The sequence below is a fragment of the Tenrec ecaudatus genome, chromosome 3 (genome assembly GCF_050624435.1).
Source record: "Tenrec ecaudatus isolate mTenEca1 chromosome 3, mTenEca1.hap1, whole genome shotgun sequence".
NCBI classification, from domain to species: Eukaryota; Metazoa; Chordata; class Mammalia; order Afrosoricida; family Tenrecidae; genus Tenrec; species Tenrec ecaudatus.
The window spans coordinates 138,484,272-138,505,749 of record NC_134532.1 but is presented as its reverse complement, the minus strand read 5'-3'; the positions used below and the strand labels follow the sequence as shown (position 1 = coordinate 138,505,749).

The window sequence follows — 21,478 nt, the reverse complement described above, 5'->3', positions numbered from 1 at the left end:
TAGTCATGTTTACTTTGTTCTTAACATGAGCATAAAGCAGAGAGCAGAGCATGTGTTTTCTTGGTGTACCTAGTCATAGAATTGCATAATTCTTGTTGGCCTAAGGTATTTTTCTCACTGTGTCCAAGTTTTTATGTTTGATGACATTGAGTATTTTACTTGTCTTTTTAATGTACTTATTTCGTTAAAATGAAGCAAAATATAAGACCATAAAACTGAATTTTAAAATTATTTATTTTTATCAACAGTGATATATTTTGAAATGTGAATGCACATTCTAGTTAAGACTTATTTTGAATTTGGTATATATTTCCTGTTTTTTATGCTTTGCTTCTCTGTTAATACATCCTGCTCAGCATTGTTACTGGGAAATTGTAGTATATCTTATTTTTACTAATCCCAGGGGTCTGACAGTAGAGTAAATTCTTAGTGAAAATCTAGAAACAATAAGGACAAATTAGAAATAGAAATATCTCCTGCAAATTTATAAATTGTGCCTCCTGGAACCGAAAGCGTTGTGCATGTTAAATGGCCAGGGTTAAAAGGAATTGGATTTTTGAAGCAGACAGAAACAAAATAAAATGAATCAACCAATATGAATACATTATTTGCTGAAAGGATGAGAGGCAACTCGAAGATGAATCACAGTCTTCAAAAATTACCAAAACCCATTTGTTTACACTTCCAATCCAAATTAGGAAAGCGGGCACCTAGAACGTTAGTTCCCCTTTGTTTATGCTCCCTGTGAGTGAGGCCACAGACACATCAAAGCGGCCATCCAGTTAGATGGCACCGATGGGATGCAGAGCTCTTTGAAAATGTGAAATTGAATACTGTCATGGGAACAGTTCTGTGAAGATCAGCTTTCGGGTACAAAAGGTGGAGTTTAAGGCCAATGGAGCCCTGCTGATTTGAGTCACTTAAGATGACATAGAACTCTGTATTCTGAAAAGGTACCAGCTTGGGGAGTCAGGGGCGAGGAGGGGGCAGAATTACTTTTTTTTTGGCATGTTTAATAACTGCAGATGCAGCCAGAGGAAAATGTTTCTTCCCAAGTGCCCTAGTAAAAACATAAAATGCTCCCGTCTCATCTTAACCTTGTGATTCATTATTTTTATGGTTTTGAATGAATAGGATAGCTTGATATCAGTCTTTCATGTGTATTTACAAATTCAAATTATTATCTGAAATATTTTCATTGGTTTAAGGTTCCAGTAGGCAACAAAATGAACATAATCTACTAACTACATTTATTTTGTATAACTGTATGTTGCAAACTTTGCCCAAATTCATGTAAGAAATTTGTGTTTCAAATTTGCTGTTGCTTTCTCTGCTGCACCGATCAGTTGTGTTCACTAATTGTTGTGTTGTTGGGCTATTAACAGTTCGCATGGACTCATGTCACTTTACTGATAACTGTTACTCAGTCACATCTTGTCATCCAAAATCTGTTTGAAGGCATGATATGGTAAGGGAACAGTATTATGCTGCTTTATATTTATAATGTCATAGCACTTTTAAAGAATCTCTTTAACATTAGACAGTGTCTTTCAGATTTCTGTCAAAACTTGCTATTTGGGGAGAGGCGGGGAAAAGGAAGTGGGTGATAACAAACCCAGGGACAAGGGAACAAGTGACCTAAAATCGATGGCAAGAAGGGTGTAGGAAGCCAGGAAGGGCTTGATTAAGGGCAATGTAACTAAGAGGACATAATGAAACCCCAATGAAGGCTCTACATGATAGTAGGACAAGAGGAAAGTAAAAGGAAATAAAGGGAAGAACCAGGAGGCAAAGGGCATTTATAGACCTCGAAATAAAGGCATGTACATATGTAAATGTATTTAGATATGATGAGGAGATAGATCTATGTGCATATATTTATTGGTTTAGCATGAAGGTAGCAGATGGACATTGGGCCTCTACTCAAGCACTCCCTCAATGCAAGAACACTTTGCTCTATTAACCTGGCATTCTATGATGCTCACCTTCCCAACATGATCGTTGAAGACAAAGTGGGTGCATAAGCGAATGTGGTGAAGAAAGCTGATGGTGCCCGGCTATAAAAAAATAAAGCATCTGGGGTCTCAAAGGCTTGAAGATAAACAAGCAGCCATCTAGCTGAGAAGCAACAAAGCCCACATGGAAGAAGCACACCAGCTTGTGTGATCATGAGGCATTGATAGGATCAGGTATCAGGCATCAAAGAATAAAGAATAATATCATTGTGAATGAATGGGAGTACAGAGTGGGGACCCAAAGCCCATCTGTAGGCAACTGGACTTCCCTTTACAGAAGGGTCAGTGCAGTACAGCAACAATGAAACATACCACTTTCCTCTAGTTCTTCAATGTTTCCTCTCCCCATTATCATGATCCCAATTCTACTTTACAAATCCGGCTAGACCAGAGGATGCACACTGGTACAGATAAGAGCCGGAAACACTGGGAATCCAGTACAGATGAACCCCCTCAGGACCAATAAAGAAAATAGTGATACCAGCAGGGTAAGGGAAAAGTGGGGGGTGAGAAAGGAGGAACCGATCACAATTATCTACATATAACTCCCTCCCCGAGGGTTGGACAACAAAAAAGTGGGTGAAGGGAGATATCATACAGTGTAAGACATGAACACATAATAATAATTTATAAATTATCAAGGGTTCTTAAGGGAGGAAGGGTGAGGGAGGGAGGGGTGGCAATGAGGAGCTTATACCAAGGGCTCAAGTAGAAAGAAATGTTTAGAGAATGATGATCGCAACAAATGTACAAATGTGCTTGCCACAACGGATGTATGCATGGATTGTGTGATAAGAGTTGTACGAGCCCCCAATAAAATGATTAAGAAGAAGGATAAAAAGAAGTAAGAAAAGAACCCTTGCTGTTTGTTCTGCCTCAACCCATTAATTAGAATGTCTTAGTGAGTTTTGTTCAGCCACTGACTCCCGAGACATAACGCTTCCTTTAACAACCAGAATTCTTCCTTAGTTAGATTTCAGATGAACTTCCTAAACAATAAATCACATTTTAATTGCTAATAAATGTTAACTTTTTACAAAGCATAGACTTTTAGAAGAGCATCCCAAAGATCACAAAAGGTTTCCTGCCAGCAAACCATGTGTACCTGTGTCCTTGAAAGCTGGGTCAGTATCATTCATCTTGAACGGAGAGGCAGGTGTCCGGATTTTCAATGGATGGAGCTGCTTGCCCTATAGCAATGACTTGAAGCTGTAGAAAGCCCTTTTTATTAGGGTTGGTTAGAATTGTTCGCATAGAGTCAGTGAAAAGAGGAAGCCCCCAAGGAGATGGATTTGACACTGAGGTTGCAACAAGGGGCTGAAATATGACAATTGGGAGGGTGATACAGACCCGGAGTGGTCCCCTCTGTTGTCCAGAGGGTCGCTTTCAGTCCAAATGGACTCACCAGCACCTGACGTACTACATGAACATAGCATTCACTGGTTAGACTGCATAGGAAACTAAGATTTTTAACATTCTGATTGCATTGTCTTTTTTTTTTTTTGATTGCATTTTCTTTACTGTGCTTTCAAACCTATTAAAATGTTGTGTTCTCTCAAGATTAGTGTATTCCCTCATTGACATGTTGATATTTTTTAACCAAAATTTTGATTCATTGTGTGTAAATATTGAAATTATGTTAAGATTGTTTTTCCTACAAGACCAAAAAGCCCACTGCCCTCGAGTTGATTCCAACTCATAGAGACCCTATAGGACAGAGTAAACCTGCCCCTTAAAGGGTTACCCAGGCAGTAAATCTTTATGGGAGCAAACAACCTCACTTTTCTCCAAAGAAGTATCTGGTGAGTTTGAACTACTGACCTTTCAGGGAGCAGTTCAGCATGTAACCCACTGCACCACCAGGACTTTTTCTTTTCCATATGCAAACTTCTTGTGGATATGCATTTTAAAGGTGCAATTAATGAAATCTAGTCTGTCCTGTACAAGTCGTGAGTGGAGTTCAATGCAGCCAGGAGCTAAGATAGACTTCAGATGGATCATTTTACATGAAAGAGAAGTTGCACTGAGAATTTAGTATAAATGTATACTCATTTCTATTCCAATAGGCCGCTTTTAGTAAGATAAACTTTCAACCTGACTTGGTTTCACTCTTTACGCGAGTACTGCTCTCTCTCTTTGGAAAGCTGCAGCTTAAATGTGCATCATTGCAACGTTTCATTATGTTTCTTTAGCAGCATTCTTCCCGATGATAGATTTTTTACAGACTGTGTTCCACCTTGTTGCTAAGTGATACAACCGGTTGATATGCATTGCTCCCACGTGCTGTGTTGTGAATGAGTGTGCGGTGTAAGGCAAAGCATTACTGCGTTGGTTCTTTCTGAATCGCACCCTAGATGAACAGTTACCACTTAATCATACGGACTTTTTCCCGCTGACTTTTGTTTTCTTTCTAAGGTTCCTTGTTCCAATATCAAGTGTCATCTGCAATGACATAACTGCTTACCTTTTTGGATTTTTTTTTGGGAGAACTCCATTAATTAAGGTAATGGAAAATATCACAAACAAGCCATTAACTCTACTGCAAAGATTCACCACTAGAGAAAATGTTTAGTAATTTGATACTACTGCAGTTTAAAAAAAATATTTTAGCAATATCAACAGGCATAATATAGGGACACTGAGCAGTCTTTCCCAGCAATGACATGTGGGTTCTTCACCAGCTACTGTTACGTCGTCAAGAAGGACTGAGCTCATTAGTTTGTCTCACGCACCTTCATGAAGGCCCGTTCCATCTTTCGGTTGGTCTAATTCCCTTAGCAATTGTGCAGCTCTTCCTTATTCCTCCCCTCAGCAACCCCAGAAGCAAGCCTTGTCTTGACTCTCAAGCCGTTTCCTCAACTATTCTTTCCTGGCGGTTTTTTTTTTGTTTGTTTGTTTGTTTTTTTTGACGGTTTTTTTTAAGATGAAAATTATACTAGATTCACATACTCACATCTCATTTCTAAGACTTTTATACAACAAAATCATTTCAAAAAAGAAAATTGAGTTCATACATTAAAAGACTGATAAAATATAAGTTAACAAAGGAAAAATTAAGATGAGAGAGAGGACAACATTTAATCAACATTTAATCATTGTATCTCTTTGTCTTAGATTTGGTTCAGTTTAGAGTCAATGAAGATCAAGAAGGAAATAATTTCTTTTCTCAGGGAAGAAGAAACCAATACTCCATGGAAAGCACACTATTTTCTAGAACTGATTTCTTCAAGCTTTTCATGCCAGAATTCCAGAGAGGAGTCAATCTGTACACATAGCTGGCGCAGTCCGTGACGTCATTCTCACAGTAATATTCCTATTGGCGGTTTGAATGTTTTCATCTGAGGGACTGAGACAGTTTTTCAGATGTAAAACCTCCTGTCTGCCCTAAGTATTATAAGGGCCAAACAGCATCCATACAATCAGCAGGTGACCAGCGCAATATCATTAAAGCCAAGAAAGACACAGAGGCAAACAGAGTGACACACAACAAGGATAGATGCCATCACACACAGAAGCCTGCAGTGTTGGGGAGTAATAAGTAAGAATCAACACGTGCGTGCAAACATAGGCAGACGGGCAAGATGAACAGGTAAAAGTGGGCAAAAGGGACGATGTTCATCATCATGTAGGGGTTTATCAGACAGTCTGTTTATACACATTTATACGTGCGATAAACATGTTTGTTTATGATAGACCAGATGGGGGCACAACTTGTAAACTTTTTGCTATCACCAAACACCTGGAGGGAATGAGCCCGTGTGTCTGAAGGCTTGGAATTAGAGCTGAGAAGGACATCTACTCCGGGTCAAGGGGCATCAAGTTCACAAAGACAGTGGTCTGCATCCTGCTTTTGTGGGTTAACGTTTGCAAGCAGCCACCCCGGCCAACCAGAGCAAAGAGGAGGGATTTAAGAGCGGCTAAGCACTCCCCCCCTCCCCCCACACCACATTCAGGGACTGCTTGTCCTGCAAAATACCTTCCATACTCTGCACCAGGTAGGAGGCCAGTGTATGGCATCAGGCTGAGTCGTGGGGATGCTGGCAGGAAGATTGTTTATCTGAAAAGTGTGTTCAAGCCGTTGTCCCCTAAGAGCAACCAGTTCAGTGCTTAAAGCCCTGCGCCATCGGAGTTTTAGGCTTAGGAAGCCCTCGCAGAGGCAGTGATCACTGGAGGAGAATCTCCGTGTTTGATTGTGAAGATAGTTTTCTATTGAATTTACCAGGCTGCAGTAATTCTGTAACTTTTTCCAGTGGCTGTCAAGTTGATTCCAACCTATGACAGCCCAATATGTAACCCCTAAATCGATATGATATGAATTAATTTACCATATATACTCAAGTATGAGCCAAGCTGAATATCAGCCGGGCACCTAATTTTTCTGTAAAAACTGCATTAAAATTGTGCTGAAAAACTCGGCTTCTACATGAGTATGTATGGTAATTTGATAAGCCGTCTTTGAACTAATCAGCAGGTTTTAAAGCTTGCCGCCAAGGCTGCTCTTGGCAGTAATTCCAAACTATCTTAGGAGAGGGTGCATTTGTCCCTTCTCGGTAGGAGATTTCTGCCAGCTCTCCTGGCTCTGGGCTTTCTGACCATTGGAGAGCAAGTCTGTAAAGAGCCAGTGATTTCCCTTAGCCTAGGACTTGTTTCTGTCTTTAGACACTTGCCTTTGGTACTTGGCTTCTATCTCCATTTTTCACCGAAATGGCTACCACAGAGATCCCCATACATATCTCAGCCCTTGTTTTCTGTGAGCTCTCTGGGGGAAGTTAGCATCGCCCGCTCCTAAACCTTGCCCTCTTGCCCTTTCTGGACTGCCCTCCAGGTTTTCCTCCCTGGAGGCACAGTTCCTTTGACTGGAGGAACAAGAAGCAGAATCTGAATAGTGTCTATTCTTGAAAGCACCTGTTCTTCATGGGGACAGACCAGGGTATACTGACACTTGTCGAGAGAACCTAGTCACTGGAGCTCTGGAGGGTTTTACCAGGGAGAGGGTGCGTGCTTGATGAACCACTGAGGTGATGAAAAGCAGGTGTGCCCCAGTGCCCAGCCTCGGGTGCACTCGTCGGACTTTCGACCAGTGGCAGGTCAACACAGACTGTGCACTGGGAAGAATGCAGCTCGTGCCTGGGCCCTGATGGGGGTTGATGTAAGCATAAAGCCATGGGGTGGGGCTTTCAGTGTAGACAGACTTCATGGCCCTTAGAGAGGAAAAGCAAGTACATTGAAGCCGTTGGACAGAAACAAATATACATCCATATCTTGTCGGGTGTTTAAATGCCCACTCTATGTTAGACACAGTTAGGTGGAATTTAGGCAAGTAAGTAAGCTGTGGATCGTGGAATGGAAGAAACAAGAATACAAAACTAGTCCCGTAACACAGAAATAAGGAGAGACCGACCAATAGTTGTAGGAGCTCCCACCCTGAATTTGGATGTGTATGAGTCTGTTTTCTGAGTGTAATAATGCTCTTTTCAATTTTCTTTGGCTTTTTTTAGTTGTCTCCTAAAAAGACGTGGGAAGGATTCATTGGTGGTTTCTTTTCCACGGTCGTGTTTGGATTCATTGTGAGTTGCACTGGGATTTTACATATTGTGTTATCTTTTAACATATGGGAGCAAGCTTGTCTATTCTGAACCTGGAAGAGTGAAGCCACAGAATGCTGACAATGTATTTACTGAAATCTCAGCAGAGCTAGAGGCTCTCGTCCTGGCCAGAAATCAGAATCCCCTGGGGATCTTGAGCAAAATCTCTGGCCCAGCTGTGTGCCAGACCGACTCCCTCCCGTGGGGGGTTTCATACACTGCCAGGCTCGAGACCCAGGGCTGTCCTGTTGTGTTTGGGAAATTTCTAACAGTGTTCTGCCTCTCGGGTGCCACAGGTGCTGGGACAGGTAGTGGCTTTGAGTAACGGCAGAGAATGCATATAATGTGGGAGAATTCTTAGTAATCTTAACAATCTTCTTAATGCACATGGCCTCTTGGATCAGAAGGTAGTTAAATTATACGTAATGAACGGTCAGTTAGTCATAAATAGTGAACACTATAAGTTGTCTGAGAGTATGGAGGTACAGTAAAATGGCTAGCTGTAAGACAACTATACAAAAAAAAAAGTTGGGTTAGAAGTGGAAATTTTTGCCCCTCTAGTGACTGACAGTTCTAGTGTAATCTCCTTCTCCAAATATAGAGTATTTGAAAACAACATGAAGCTTTGAGCGGGAGCAAGTAGAGAAGCGTGCCACATTTCTGCAGTGGGAAGCCACCTTAATTCTCCCATTCAGTTTATGAGTTTAGCCTCTTCTCAGTGAAAGTTCCATGGACTTTGATAAAAACAACTCCAGAGACTATATGATAGAATATTGATGATATAATGATTGATAAATAGAACAATAGGGAATCTGGTTCCTTCCAGTGTTTTTGCAATGAAAGCAAGACTGATTTAAACTTTATTGCATTTATTGATATGTGGATTTGGAATAACCAAATGCCACCTTAAAAACACTCCAAGAATAGCCATATCGTTGCAAGGAAATAATGAGCTACTCCTTAAGCATGTAATGTGTGGCAAAATAATGGGGAGGGGAGTTATATTTTCTAATAAATGATTTGAAGGAACCTGATTGCTTGAGAGGATACTCAGTTTAGTCCAGCCCCACTGTCATATTTGCATTTCTATTAACCACTTCTCATCAAAATAATGAAAAGAAAAAGGAAACAGTGCTATCTAAACATTTAAATGCACAAGTATAAGATGTATCTTCTACTTCCTGTTTAAGGACAGCCCTTGGTAAAAATTAAAATGATGTGACCAGGGAAAGAATAATCAATGTTTTCTGGGTTGGTTAAATATATCTGTAGTGTTTTGTACCAGGGAGCCCTGGTGGTGTAGTGGTTAAGCACTTGGCTGCTAACTGTAAGGTTGGCAGTTCAAACCCACTAGCCACTGGATGGGAGAAATAGGTATCAAATCTATTTAATCTATTTCTGCAAAGATTGTAGCCTTACAAATCCTATGGGGGCAGTTCTACACTGTCCTTTGGAGTCACCATGGGTGGAATCAACTCAATGTCAGTGGTTTATGTCATACCATTTTCTTTGTCATTTTGAATCAATAGTTACTTATTAACAGATAACTTAATGTAATCTTATATGCAGTACACTTAAATTCTTCGCTCTCATAGTTTAAAAATTGTTAACTGCTGCTAACACTAATTATGTATGGTTTTAACAAAACAAAACATGCACTCCTGAGTGGTTGGAACCTCCCCAGAAGCTCCGTGGGCATCTGTTCCCATAAGGATTATAGCCGAGAGCCTTGCTGGACCCCTGTGAGAAGTTGTCCCCCGTCACATAGGGTTGCTCTGAGCCCACATTCACCTGACAACACGAAACAGCAACACCTAGAAAAGAGAAGCTCTGCTTTCCTGAGAGTGGGAGGCAGGTTGGCTACCAGCTCGAAGCTCTGGCAGCAATTTGACCACCAGGAGTGGGGAGTCAGCTTGAGAGCTGAGAACCAGGGAAGAAGGGGGGCAGGGCAGGGTGAGGGGGGGAGTGTACTCCTGCTACAGTGCTTGTGTGAGTACTCAAACCAGCCTCTCCCATCCTTGTTTATTGAGAACACAACGATCGCAAGCTTTTTTTTTTTTTTAAATAGCCTATTCTCAGGTCTTTTTCATTTTTACATCTGGGAGAGCTCTTCCGATCAAACTTTGAACATATATATCAGGATGTTAATAAAAGAAATGCTGGCCATCTGTCTCTAAGAGCCTATAACTGAAAATAAGCTGTGTGTATGTTGGTCCGTTTGTCTGTTTGCATCCGTCTTTTATGAACTCTTGCTTTGTTTTTCAGGCAGCCTATGTGTTATCTAAATACCAGTACTTCGTCTGCCCCGTGGAGTACCGAAGTGATGTCAACTCCTTTGTTACAGAATGCGAACCCTCTGAGCTGTTCCAGCTTCAGAGTTACACCCTTCCTCTCTTTCTACAGACTGTGTTGAGGCAGGTACGCCTGAGAGATCAAACAAAGATGGCTGCTTTGGGGTCCCTGCCTCCCCCCCAAAGATACAAAGCTTTATATGAAAATATCATGTATGGAGAGTTGTTTTCAGCCCTTCTGTTACCATGTCCAATTAGCCGCAGTCATCTTGTCTCTTCCCCTTGGAAGCTCTAGTCGTTCTCAACCTGTGGGTCGTGACCCCTTTGGCATGAGGAAGGTGGAAGACCACTGGGATAGTGCATAATGGGTGTGGCTTAAGAAAGATGATGGAAACACTCATCTTTGAACCTTTTCTCAAAGCAAAAAGCTTTGTCCCCAATCCCAAGACTGAACACATGGACAGTTCCACGGGTAACCCGATGTCTCGGGTATTAAGGATATCTATCTATCTATCTATCTATCTATCTATCTATCTATCTATCTATCTATCTATCTATCTAATCTATTTATTGGGAAAAGAGAGAAATAAGGGTTGGCTAACCTGGTTCTCAAAAATTAGGAATTTAAAAAATGAAATGCTTTCAATACACACAAGCACACATTATTATCAGAGCCCCCACATCAGTCCAGATCACACAGATGTGCAGTGTTCTGCCGGGCAACCTTCCACACGGGGAGGCCCAACAGTGTCCTTCAGGAGCAGCAGGGCACTTTTGGAAGGGGCACTGGCTTTTAGAAGAGGCAGCATTCTGTACTGCTAACTCTCTCAAAGTTCAAGGGATCTCTGAGGTAGAAATTCTAATTGCAATTCACACTGAGTCAATTCTTACCAGTTACACTCAAAACGTTCTAATCTATTTAATTTGTAAAAGCCTGAGGGATATTGAGAAATATTTTCATTATACACACATAAGTTAACAGTAGCAGAACTTAAACTACCGTGCACATAAATTCCAGTCAGCAACTGCTTTGGAAACCAACGTCCATTTTGTGTTCTAGAGCAGCGGTCTCAACCTTCCTAATGCCGCAACCCTTCAGTGCAGTTCTTCATGTGGTGATGACCCCCAACCATGAAATAATTTTCATTGCTGCTTCAGAACTGTCATTTTGCTACTGTTCTGAATCGGGAACCCCTGTGAAATGGTCGTTTGACCCTCAAATGGGTCACGACCCACAGGTTGAGAACCATGCACTACTATTTGACTTTTCATTTACTTACCCTGGAGAAGTCACTAAAAAGAGTCAAAAGGCAATATGACTGCAGAATTCTTGATTTTATGATCATCTTCTGAAGCATTTCACAATTTTCTTGATGTTCATTTTGATAGTCTTTGAGCAAACCACTTTTGAGTGTTTCATAAGTATACAAGGTAGTTGTGAGAGAAAGAGCAACTTTTCCCGTATCCCATCATATACAATTGAGTAAAGTTAAATGTACTAAAAACCAAAACAAACAGAAAACCATCGGGTCAACTCCTATTCATAGTGACCATACAGGACAGAGTGGAACTGCCCCTGTGGGTTTCTGAGACTGTAAATGCAGATGGGACTAGAAAGCCCCATCCTTCTCCCGAGGAATGGCTGGTAGGTGTGCACTGCTGTCCTTGCAGCTCACAGCCCAGTGCATCGCCAGGGATCCTGACAGAATATGCGGTTCCAATGAATTATATAATTCCAAAAACCCAGTGCTACTGGTTAACAAAAGAGCAAGGTGGAAACGGACTCAGGTGCTGGGTGAGGTTCACACTCACCTGGTGGCAGCAGAGCTTCCTACCTGAACTCTCGCGGAGACGAGCAGCTCTGAGATGTCAGCGTGCTGCTGGCTGTCCCTGTGATTGCAGAGGGAAGGGAGAACCTTGGGCAAGCCAGGATGGAAATGGAAAGCTGGCAAAGGTAGACTTTCCCCTGTTGCTGCTGAAGATCTACGAAATGGACAGAATTACAGCCCTGGTTGTGGCTTGCTGTCGATGTGGTTTTGGGATGTGGGGGCATGTTTCCACACCGTTCTCACTTAGGTATCCCTCTCTGCCGCCTCCTCTAGGAGACTGTGCGCTTGTATCCTTTCCAGATACACAGCATTGCGCTTTCATCGTTTGCATCTCTAATTGGCCCATTCGGAGGCTTCTTCGCCAGCGGATTCAAAAGAGCTTTCAAAATCAAGGTCTGTGGTTAAATTCTCTGTTACATAATCAGAGACTATCATTGGAGAACGTATTTTAGTCAGGATTTGGCCCTCGGTTGTTCTCACATCTCAGAAAATGTGTCTGGCATCCCATTTGTTTCCGCCTCATAAAAACCCTTTCTGCTAGGTTGGAGCCTTAGGTGTCGGCGGCCCCTCGATGAGGTGTTTTACAGTGTCGTGCCAGCCTTTTGCTTTATTGGAAATGGCGTGGGGTGCTGGAGGTTAGAGCCGATGCAGAATGCTCATCCTTCAAGTGATTCCCAAAGGATCCGGCCGAGGGCTATCTGATGGTCATAATTCCATGTGACCCTCTGTGTCCATTCTTCTAGACTAGGGGCCAGCAGTCTCTTTCATGAAGGGCTTAGTAGTCTGAGGGGCATCAAACACTTGGTGGGAAAATGTCATGATCCTGTCATTCAAGAGTTCCACGACTTTTCGATGCCCTCTGAGATGTTTAGATTTTCAGCACATACAATCGTTCACACCGACTCAGTTACGCCCTTGTAGCAAGAACCCCCTCAGAAACCATTTCTCAGTGAGTGTATTTTCTAATGAAGCTTATTTACCTCAAATAGGTGGTGGGCTGTGTGAATGTGGGTTACAGACAGGGGTTGTAGTTTGCTGACTTCTGATCCAGATACTTAAAATTATGCCTACGTTTTGTTTACTTTAGAATAGCACAGAGCAACAATTATCTGCTCTGATATCTTAGCCTCCCTCCCGCTCCCTAAGTTGAGGGGAAGTAGAATGTCAGGGAAGGGCTCTCTGTGGAGAAGGCTTTTATCAGGATCTGAGCAAAGGAGAGCAAGCCCTGCTGGGAAATCTGAGGCAGGCCATTATAGCAAGTACCAAGGAGCTGGGGAACTTGACCAAGTTGTCTGCAGATAGGAATTTTATAGCTGGCGGTTTTTAATTCATTTATTTTGAAAATTTGCAAACATGTGTTTTTGTAGGATTTTGCCAATACTATTCCTGGCCATGGAGGGATAATGGACCGGTTTGACTGTCAGTATTTGATGGCAACATTTGTGCATGTGTACATTACAAGTTTTATAAGGTGCGTTTAAATTCTGTAAAATGTTTCATTAGAGGGTACCACTTTGGGTTCTTATTTGCAAAGACATGGCCTTTTCTGTCCATGATAATCTATCATATCAAAGTGAATGCTGGCCCCTGGGGGTGTGTCACATGCGTTCCTTCCCCAAGGGATGTGCTTACATGATAATTATTTTATGTACATTTGAGCAGCATACAAAAACAATAGTACATGGTGTGACGCTTAGCATGCCTGATGCAAAGACCTAGTTAATGTGGATAGAATGCACTTGACTGCTGAGAGTTCCACGAGGTTTGAACCCACCAGATCGGAGGGAGAAGAGACCCACAGCTTGTTATTGCCATTCGCTGCCCCTCGATTGGTTCCAACTGACAGTGACTTTGGGTACATCAGAACAGAGTCCTGCCCCATACTGCCCTGTCCTCATAATCCTCCCTGTGCTTGCCCAGGGTTCCAGCCACGTGCAGACTTTCCTGTCTTTCATTGACCCCACGGGTCTACTCTGTTACATGGGATTACAGGGGTCGGAGTCCTCCAATAGCACTGGGCAACAAGGCGGAGTGACAGCAGGGAGTCCCTGACCTGACTCTGGGCCCTGCAGTGCTAGCGAGTCACATACTCCTGCACCTGCTACACCAACTGTGGCTGGAGATCCTGTTACGTCTTGGGGAGGTCTAGGCAGAGAATACACAAGTAAACACACCGGAACTTGCTAGATGGTGTTACATATAATGCAGAAGAATAAAGCAGGCCAGGGAGATAGTGGGGGTGGCTACTATTTTTATATAAGGCTGTTTATTTTTTTGATTCAGTGAATTTTTTTCTACAATGTTCCAGCATTATAAAACATATGGACCAAAAATTATCAGAATTTTTTAAATAAGAGAAAAATATTACAATCTTAGCGATTTTAACAAACTCTCTTTGTAATTTATAAAACAGGCAGGTTAAAAAAATGACTATACAAGATTTAAAGTTCACCTATTTGACAAGACACGAGCGGGCTTCAAGAAGCTTCTGGGAAGAGTGCCTTCTCTTTGGATCTCATTGCTTCCATGACCTCTTGGAAGCCTCCCACTACAACATCTCCTTATGCGGTGCTGTAGAAGGCACGGTCACCTTGTGTGCACGGGGACAGGGCCAAGAGGGTCTGCCGGGCCAAAAGCCAGCCTCAGAATCCCTCACAAATCAGTGAAATCATAACCAGTGTTTTCCGACTACAGTGGAAGAAAAGCAAAAATCAATAAAGGAGAAAGAATGAGAGTACTCCAAATGCTTAGAAACTAATCAGTACATTTCTAAATAGCCCGTGTGTCAAAGGAGACTTAATACTTAAATAATAATGATTCAATCAGAAAGTATTTGTAACTGAATAACGGAAGTTCAAGTATCACAACTTGTAGTATGAAGCCAAAGCCGTGTTTAAGAGAAATTAATAGGCTTAAATGGCTGAAAATCAGTGATCTAAGTGAGCATCTACCTCAAGAACCTCAGTGGAGAAAGATAGCAAATGAAACCTAAAGAAAGATGAAGAAATAAAAGACGAGAATAGAGATCAATGAAATAGAAAACAAATACACAATAGAGAAAATTCACATAGCCAGAGTTTGTTCTTTGAAAAGATTAATTAATAAAACTGCAGGAAGGCTGCCGAAGAAAAATGAAAGTGAATACAAAACTTCTCGTTGCTGCGAATGCGGTTAAAATATGTATTTATGGATCTACAGATGAATTTCACTCCAAATAACTCTGCGAGGGCAGTCTTTTTTCTTTTTTTTTTTAAATCCTGTTACTGAGACCCACAAGAAGTGTTCTGCCTTCATACCGCAACCTGGCCCTTCAGGAAACCTCTACAAGCTTATTAGCTATACTTGTTCATGTAGTACCACCTTACTGTCCAATAGCTAGCAAGTCAGCAAGAAGCAGGTCTGGGTAATCTTGCTTGCTCTGTACCCGTGGTCCGGAAGTGTTTGTAGGCGTGAGCCCTGGGGGGGAGTGGTTGCCAGGTGGGCTGAATCCGCATGGGCAGCAGCTCCCTGGGAGACCTACCCCCACTATTACAGTGACAGTGTGGGTACCCTGCACAGGGCCGCAGCATTTACTGGAGGGCAGTGAGACTGGTTTGGGGCACAGGCAGCCCTCCAGCGCTGTAGGTTCCACAGGCGTGACAGCAGACAAAGTATTTCGGGAAATAAACGGCTCCTAACGGGTGTTTCAGAGAGAGTGTGCAGTGCTGATGGCCTTGCACTTGGTGTCGTGCGGTCCAGAGATGACTTCAAGTCTACCAAAGATGGAGGACCTAGGTCATATGCAAATACTGTGCCGTTGTATATAAAAGTCTAGAAAGCATAGGTTCCCAAACTTGTTTGGCTTACAGCCCCTTTTCAGGAAAAAAATGACTCACCACCACCACCACCCCAGCCCCAGAAATGAAAAACTTCTGAGGATACCTGCTTTTGCATCACCACCACCCCCACCACCAGCAGCAGCGCAGGGTCATTCTAGGACCCCGGACGGCAGTTCGAAAGGACCAGGCCCTCTGCCGGGAAAGGAGGAGGCTCTCTCCTCCCGTGAAGAGAGCAGTCTCGGAAGCCCACTGGGCAGCTCTACCCTGGCCTGTAGGGTTGGGTTGAGTCTGCTTCGACTCGATGGCAGTGAGTTTTGAGTTGAGGATCATACTGGCACCCCCCAGACAATGGTATCACCCACTTCGGAAAACACTGGTTTAGTGCACCCACAGATTGTGGCTCTCCATGAGTCCTGAAACCAGCCTCCCTGCAGGACAAACGCGCGGCCTCTGGTGAACGGGTCTCTTGGCATAAAGTCTGTGCTTTTGCCTTAGTGCCCATGTTACTGGACGTTAGAATAGCTAGGCCGTCTTTCCTTTTTTACTATGTTTGCGTGGCATTTCTTTGCCCGTCTGTTCATTTTCAGAATTCCTCTAACCTTATATTTGGCTTTTGTAGTTGTTACTCCATGTTTTAAAGCCAGTCGACAATGATTTTTTTCTTTTTAATTAGGATATGTAAGCTAGTTTTGCATAATGTGACATACTTGGTTATTACTAATTAGTGAACAAACAAAAATGCTTCTGATTTAGAGGATGGCATCTTTCTAAGGAATTCATTCATCCTTTTTTTAAAAAATCTGCTCTTCTTGGAGAAGGGAAGCCCTGCTGGGCCATGTTCTGCGCTGTTTGAAGGCAAATATTTAGACTGTTAGAAGTGCAATGGTAGGCCAGGATGCAGCTGGCTGGGAGCACCTGCTGACATCACTTTGCATTTAGCTGAAGTTGCTAGAATAGCCTTCCTTTCTCTGTGGGCCCCTACTCTACGTTTATATTGTTTAGTTACCGAAGCTGGTGAAGAAGCGCGTGAAGTAATGTAAACTGTGTCCTGACTTTGGTAGACGGTGGTTGCTAGAGGCATCTGATTACAGATTCGGGGCAGCAGAGTGGAGCCATGGGCGTGGAGGTGACCCGTGGGGCCATGAGAGAGTTCAGTACCCCGGAGTTGTGCTTGTGCTTATCCTCATCCTGGTGTCGGCGGAGAGCAGACCTGTCTTTGAGATCGAGGGCTCCGCCTCCCACCGTCCACTTGAACCATCTTCATTGTAAATCAGACATGTCTCAGTGCATGCCTTGCTCAGAAGTCCACCTATGACTCATGCCTTGCCTTTGCTGGTGGATTTTACGTATTAACTCTTTAAAAATAAAATAAAGAAGAAGCAGCCCTGCCGGGATTTTCCTATTCCAGTGGATCGTAGCACATGCATAGACACACCAGCAAACACTGAGGTTTGGATTAGGTTCATTCTGGGTTTGACATGATAGCCTTGTCAGTATGGAATGCAAGGGATGTCCAGTTTATATCTGGTCTCTTCAGCGGGCGGCATGTGAAATCCCCTGGCTGGAATGCTGCTTGCAAGGGAGGGGAGGAGGGCAGAAGCCCTGGTGGGGACTCGTCCATCCAGTGAAGCACCACTGAGAGCAGGGACAACCACGGTGGGGAGGGGCAAATGGTCTGTGGAGACCTCTGTTGTGGAGAGGGGCAGCAGCGAGTGAGAGTTGCCCCACGATTGAGAGTTGCCCCACGGGCCGCAGTCACCTTGATTCCACCTGGACTCTTTCCTCTGCCTTGTTGCTGCTTTGGGAGCAAGCTGCCTCTTGTTTGGTCTCCTTTACAAGGTGGCTTTTTACCTGGGAGTTGTCTTGAAACAACGCCTGTGGCAACGATTATACCATCCAGCCAAGAGGCTTCAGTGCAAAGCTGAGGATTTCTGTGTTCTGTCTCATGAACATTTATAGTCCCCTGGAGGTAGAGGTAGTTCAACAAAGAACCTTTCTTTGTCTGAAATTTCCTTGAGGCTAAATCTGAATGCTGTTCTCATTCTCTCTCTCTCTCTCTCTCTCTCTCTCTCTCTCTCTCTCTCTCTCTCTCTCTCTCTCTCTCTCTCTCTCTCTCTCTCTCTTCCTTTCCTTAAGAGAATCCTTTTGCATCCCTCTAATTTCAGGATTGGTTACTACCCCCACTTCTAGCCACTTTAAGAATGCCTGCAGAATCTCAGTCTGCACTGCACTGCTCTGCTCAGTCCCCTTGCTTCGCTCCGGCACTCGGGGTGGGAGTGTTCTCTGCACATCTCAGCTGTGAGCCTCTCAAAGCAGAACATGTTGGGGTCTTTCCTCTAACGGAGAAAAACTCTCCAACTCCCGCCAGCCAGGCCAGACCAACTCACAGCGACCCCATAGGACAGAGTAGATCGTCCTGTGGATCTCTGAGACTCACTCTGTGTAGGAGTAGAAAGCTCTGTGTTCTCCCTCGGAGCTGCTGGTGGTTTCCAACTGCTGATCTTATGGTTCGCAGCCCCATGTTTCAGGTCAGCATTGGGCATTGGAGCGCACCCACTCCCACCAAGAGGCAACTGAGTCAGTTCTGCAAAGACTGCAGATTGCTCCTCTGCCTGTCAAGGTGAGGGCGCATGCTCCCCGTGGCCCACCCGTTAAAGTAAGTTTGTCTTTTTGCTCTGTTCTCAGGGGGCCAAATCCCAGCAGAGTGCTGCAGCAGCTGTTGGTGCTTCAGCCAGAGCAGCAGCTGAATATATACAGAACCCTGAAGACGCATCTCACCGAGAAAGGAATCCTGCAGCCCACCTTGAAGGTGTAACTAACTGGACACAGAGGAGGGAAGGCCCGACAACAAGCACTGACAGCTGACACTTTGTAATGCACAGGGAAAAAAAGGGGGGGGGGTTGCAAATGCAATAGATTGAAGTTTTACAGACACCAATGTTGCTTCTCTGAAATTACTGTGAATATTTAGCAAGTACTTACTTGATTGAAGTTAGGAAATAAGTAGCCAACTGCTGGCAAACTCTCCTGCCCTTTTCCTAAAGTGTATTTTCTGGTGTTCACTTCCTCCCCACCTTGCTAGATTTCAGAACTTAAAAGACTTGTATTTTAAAGAGACAAGCACTAGAAAATGAGTCCCAGGAGAAGGCCCCCAGGAGGCACCTGGCGGTGCGCCCTTTATGCAATACCTACTTTTGCACTTGGAGCTGCTCTTAGTTTTAGCAACAGATTTCTTAGGAGGCATAATAGGAAGTCTCTTATACTTGTTCTTCCTCCACTTTCAGCCTGAAGTATTTTCTGAAGGGCTGAGTTGGATCAAACAAACAAAGCAAAACATAAAAGGGGGTGGGACAGGAATGTCCACTTTTTAAAGTACTTATTTGCCAAAGGAAAACATTCTACTCTTTAGGTAGGTTCAGAAACCAGGAGGGATGAGGGTGTGGGGCTCGCTGGGGGAGTCTGACGTTACTGCTGCTGCTGGCTTGCTGGAAAGAGCTAGCCTCAAATGTCTGTTCAAATTGTTGGGGCAAAACATAATCTGACCAAAAATTGCTCATGAGAGAATTCTGCCATGAAGACCATCCTGTACAGGACCTCTCTCTGCTGATCTCAACAGATGCGGCTCAGAAAGCAGCATGGAAGAGTGACCTGGCATGGGCCACCTCTCGGTCATGTTCTCTGTTTTTCCTTGTGTCCTTGCGAACTGGTTTCCATCTGTCCTAGTGCCACAGTGACACAACAAGATCTGGGAGTGGGGCAGTGACTGAGGTGTGGTGGCTAGGCAAAGCAGGAGGTGCCAAACCAAGCATCCGGGTACCTCCTGTTTCCGCTGGACCCTCCAGCCTCTCTCACCGGAGACTCCTCTGGGAAGAACGAACATCCGCCTGGAGACCCAAACCCAGGGTCTCTCCCTGGTGGCAGCCGATCTCTGTCCCACTGCTGTTTCACCTCATGTCACCCCAAAGCCCACGGACCTCGCTGATCCCTTTTCCTGTCAAAAGTCAAGCAGAAGTCCTTCCCACCAAGAACATTAAAAGCACGAGTGCCAAACCTCTGGCGTGGGTGGATGGGATGTTTTACCCGGACGAGGTGCCATTCCTTAGGAATGGCTGCACACGGCGCTGCCACTGCTGTGTGCGCACTGCAACCATTTTTAGTGTTCCAAGCAATTGGCACTCCCCCTTGACACACAAGCCAGCACTCCGGGCTGAACGTTCAGAGTCAAGAAATGGAAATGGATATATTTTAAAGAATGTTTTGCTAATGAAAAGAGTAAATATTTTTGTTTAAATCACGAATTTCCATTGCCGTCTATTTTCTATGCTAAGGTTATGCGTACAACAAGGACTTGCAGATAGTGCTGGACTCCCGGTGCAGTCCACGATTACCGCAGCTGCAGTTCAGCTCGGTACTGAGAGCGATTTCTTGGTCCAACGTGCACTCGCTTGCTTTGTCGCCCGGACTGCGGTCAGATAGCAGTTCCTCACACGGGTCCCGAGACATCGAGAATTGGCATCAGAAGTGTTAGCACAGGAGGGGAAGATCCCTGGTAAAATCAGGCCACCTCACAAGTTGCTTTTTTTCCCACCTCTCGCGGTTTCATTTGCCCATTGACAGCTCCTGGTGTTGATGACTTAAAGGCTTCAGGATACCAAAGTTTTAAAAAGAGCTTGAAAACAGGACTCGCTCTGTGTTTTCCTCCACAGAAATCGGCACTCGATGAATTTTATCATGAACAAAATATGAAGCTGGATATATTTGGGGTCAGAGTAATAGCTTTCCTCAAATAGACTTTCAAAGGCGGGTGTACATGATTCTATGTATATATATATATAAGTAAATTCTTAATGTTAACAGTGCTTTAAGATCGACCTTTTTAGTGTACTTTTATAGCATGTACATGGAATAAAATAGAATCTATTTTAGCAAAGGATTGCCATTAAGACCCCGACTTTGGTCATTTTTATATTTTCCCTGTGCAGAGGGCTCTGAGTTCCTGTAGCATTGTGGGGGTGACCAGTGGAACGCTGGGGGCTTCCTTCACAGTACTCTTTCCAGTCTGCTATTTTCAGAGGCACTCTCATGGTACCTGTTGATTGACGTTTTAACCTATGGCATACCAATGTCTCCTCAATGCGTGTCCCCTGTGGTGGCGTTATCTACACTTGGAGGTACTTTCATGCAACATATGCATCTATATTTGTTTGCCAACTGCTCCCTCATGTCCTATGTATTTTCATAAGCTCTCCCCACACCATGCCAATTTTTTTTCTCATGTTGCTTTAAAAGAACATTATTTGGAGGCATTTACAAAAATCCCTCCTGGGAGAGGCAGCAGTTGACAAGCAATTGTAGAAGGTGGTACTTGGGTCAAATACAGTACTATCTTAGAATTAATAGACCGCACACATACCCTTTTGGTTAATTTATAGCACTTTGGTTTGAACAAAGGTAGTATCGCTTTGTTTGAGAAAAACGAAAAAGTAGAAACTGTATTTATATGTGTGTATAGATATGTTTGGGTGATAGTTTATGGTACGTGTCAATCAGTCCTCTGAATCTTCCTGAAGCTGGAGATAGGAAAATAAAACTGAACAAATCATATGTTGATTTTTGTTGTGCCCTTTTCTTTAGAACAGAAACGTCACTCACCCAGAATCTGCAAGATAGTGAGAGTCCTTCAAGTCCCGGGTCTGCCCGTTCCATCTCAGAATCTTCGGTGGCATCATCGGGCCTGGGGATAAACCCGTTCCGGTGGGGATTGAACTTTGAGAGGCGATTGGCCCTTTATAGAGTACTCAGCTTCTCTGGACGTCCCGGTTTTTAATTACGCTTCACTTTGCACCTTTCGGATTAATGTCAGTGTCTCCACAAGAGCTCTCCGCTAGAGCGAAGCTGAAGTGGTTCCTGGGATCCAGTGCCTAGCCCATAGCCTGCATT

The 21,478-nt window shown here is 43.7% G+C and overlaps 1 protein-coding gene across 1 annotated transcript in view; it reads left to right on the top strand.

Moving 5' to 3' along the window:
* The window catches only part of CDS1 (CDP-diacylglycerol synthase 1), a 71,831-nt gene extending 51,451 nt beyond the window's left edge, over positions 1-20,380 (top strand). The window contains exons 7-13 of the mRNA XM_075544899.1: positions 1,386-1,468; positions 4,431-4,518; positions 7,514-7,582; positions 9,866-10,018; positions 11,994-12,113; positions 13,088-13,191; positions 18,224-20,380. Coding sequence (XP_075401014.1) covers positions 1,386-1,468; positions 4,431-4,518; positions 7,514-7,582; positions 9,866-10,018; positions 11,994-12,113; positions 13,088-13,191; positions 18,224-18,353 — 747 coding nt within the window. The 3' untranslated portion in view covers positions 18,354-20,380. The remainder of the gene's footprint in view (positions 1-1,385; positions 1,469-4,430; positions 4,519-7,513; positions 7,583-9,865; positions 10,019-11,993; positions 12,114-13,087; positions 13,192-18,223) is intronic.
* The last annotated feature ends 1,098 nt before the right edge of the window (positions 20,381-21,478 follow it).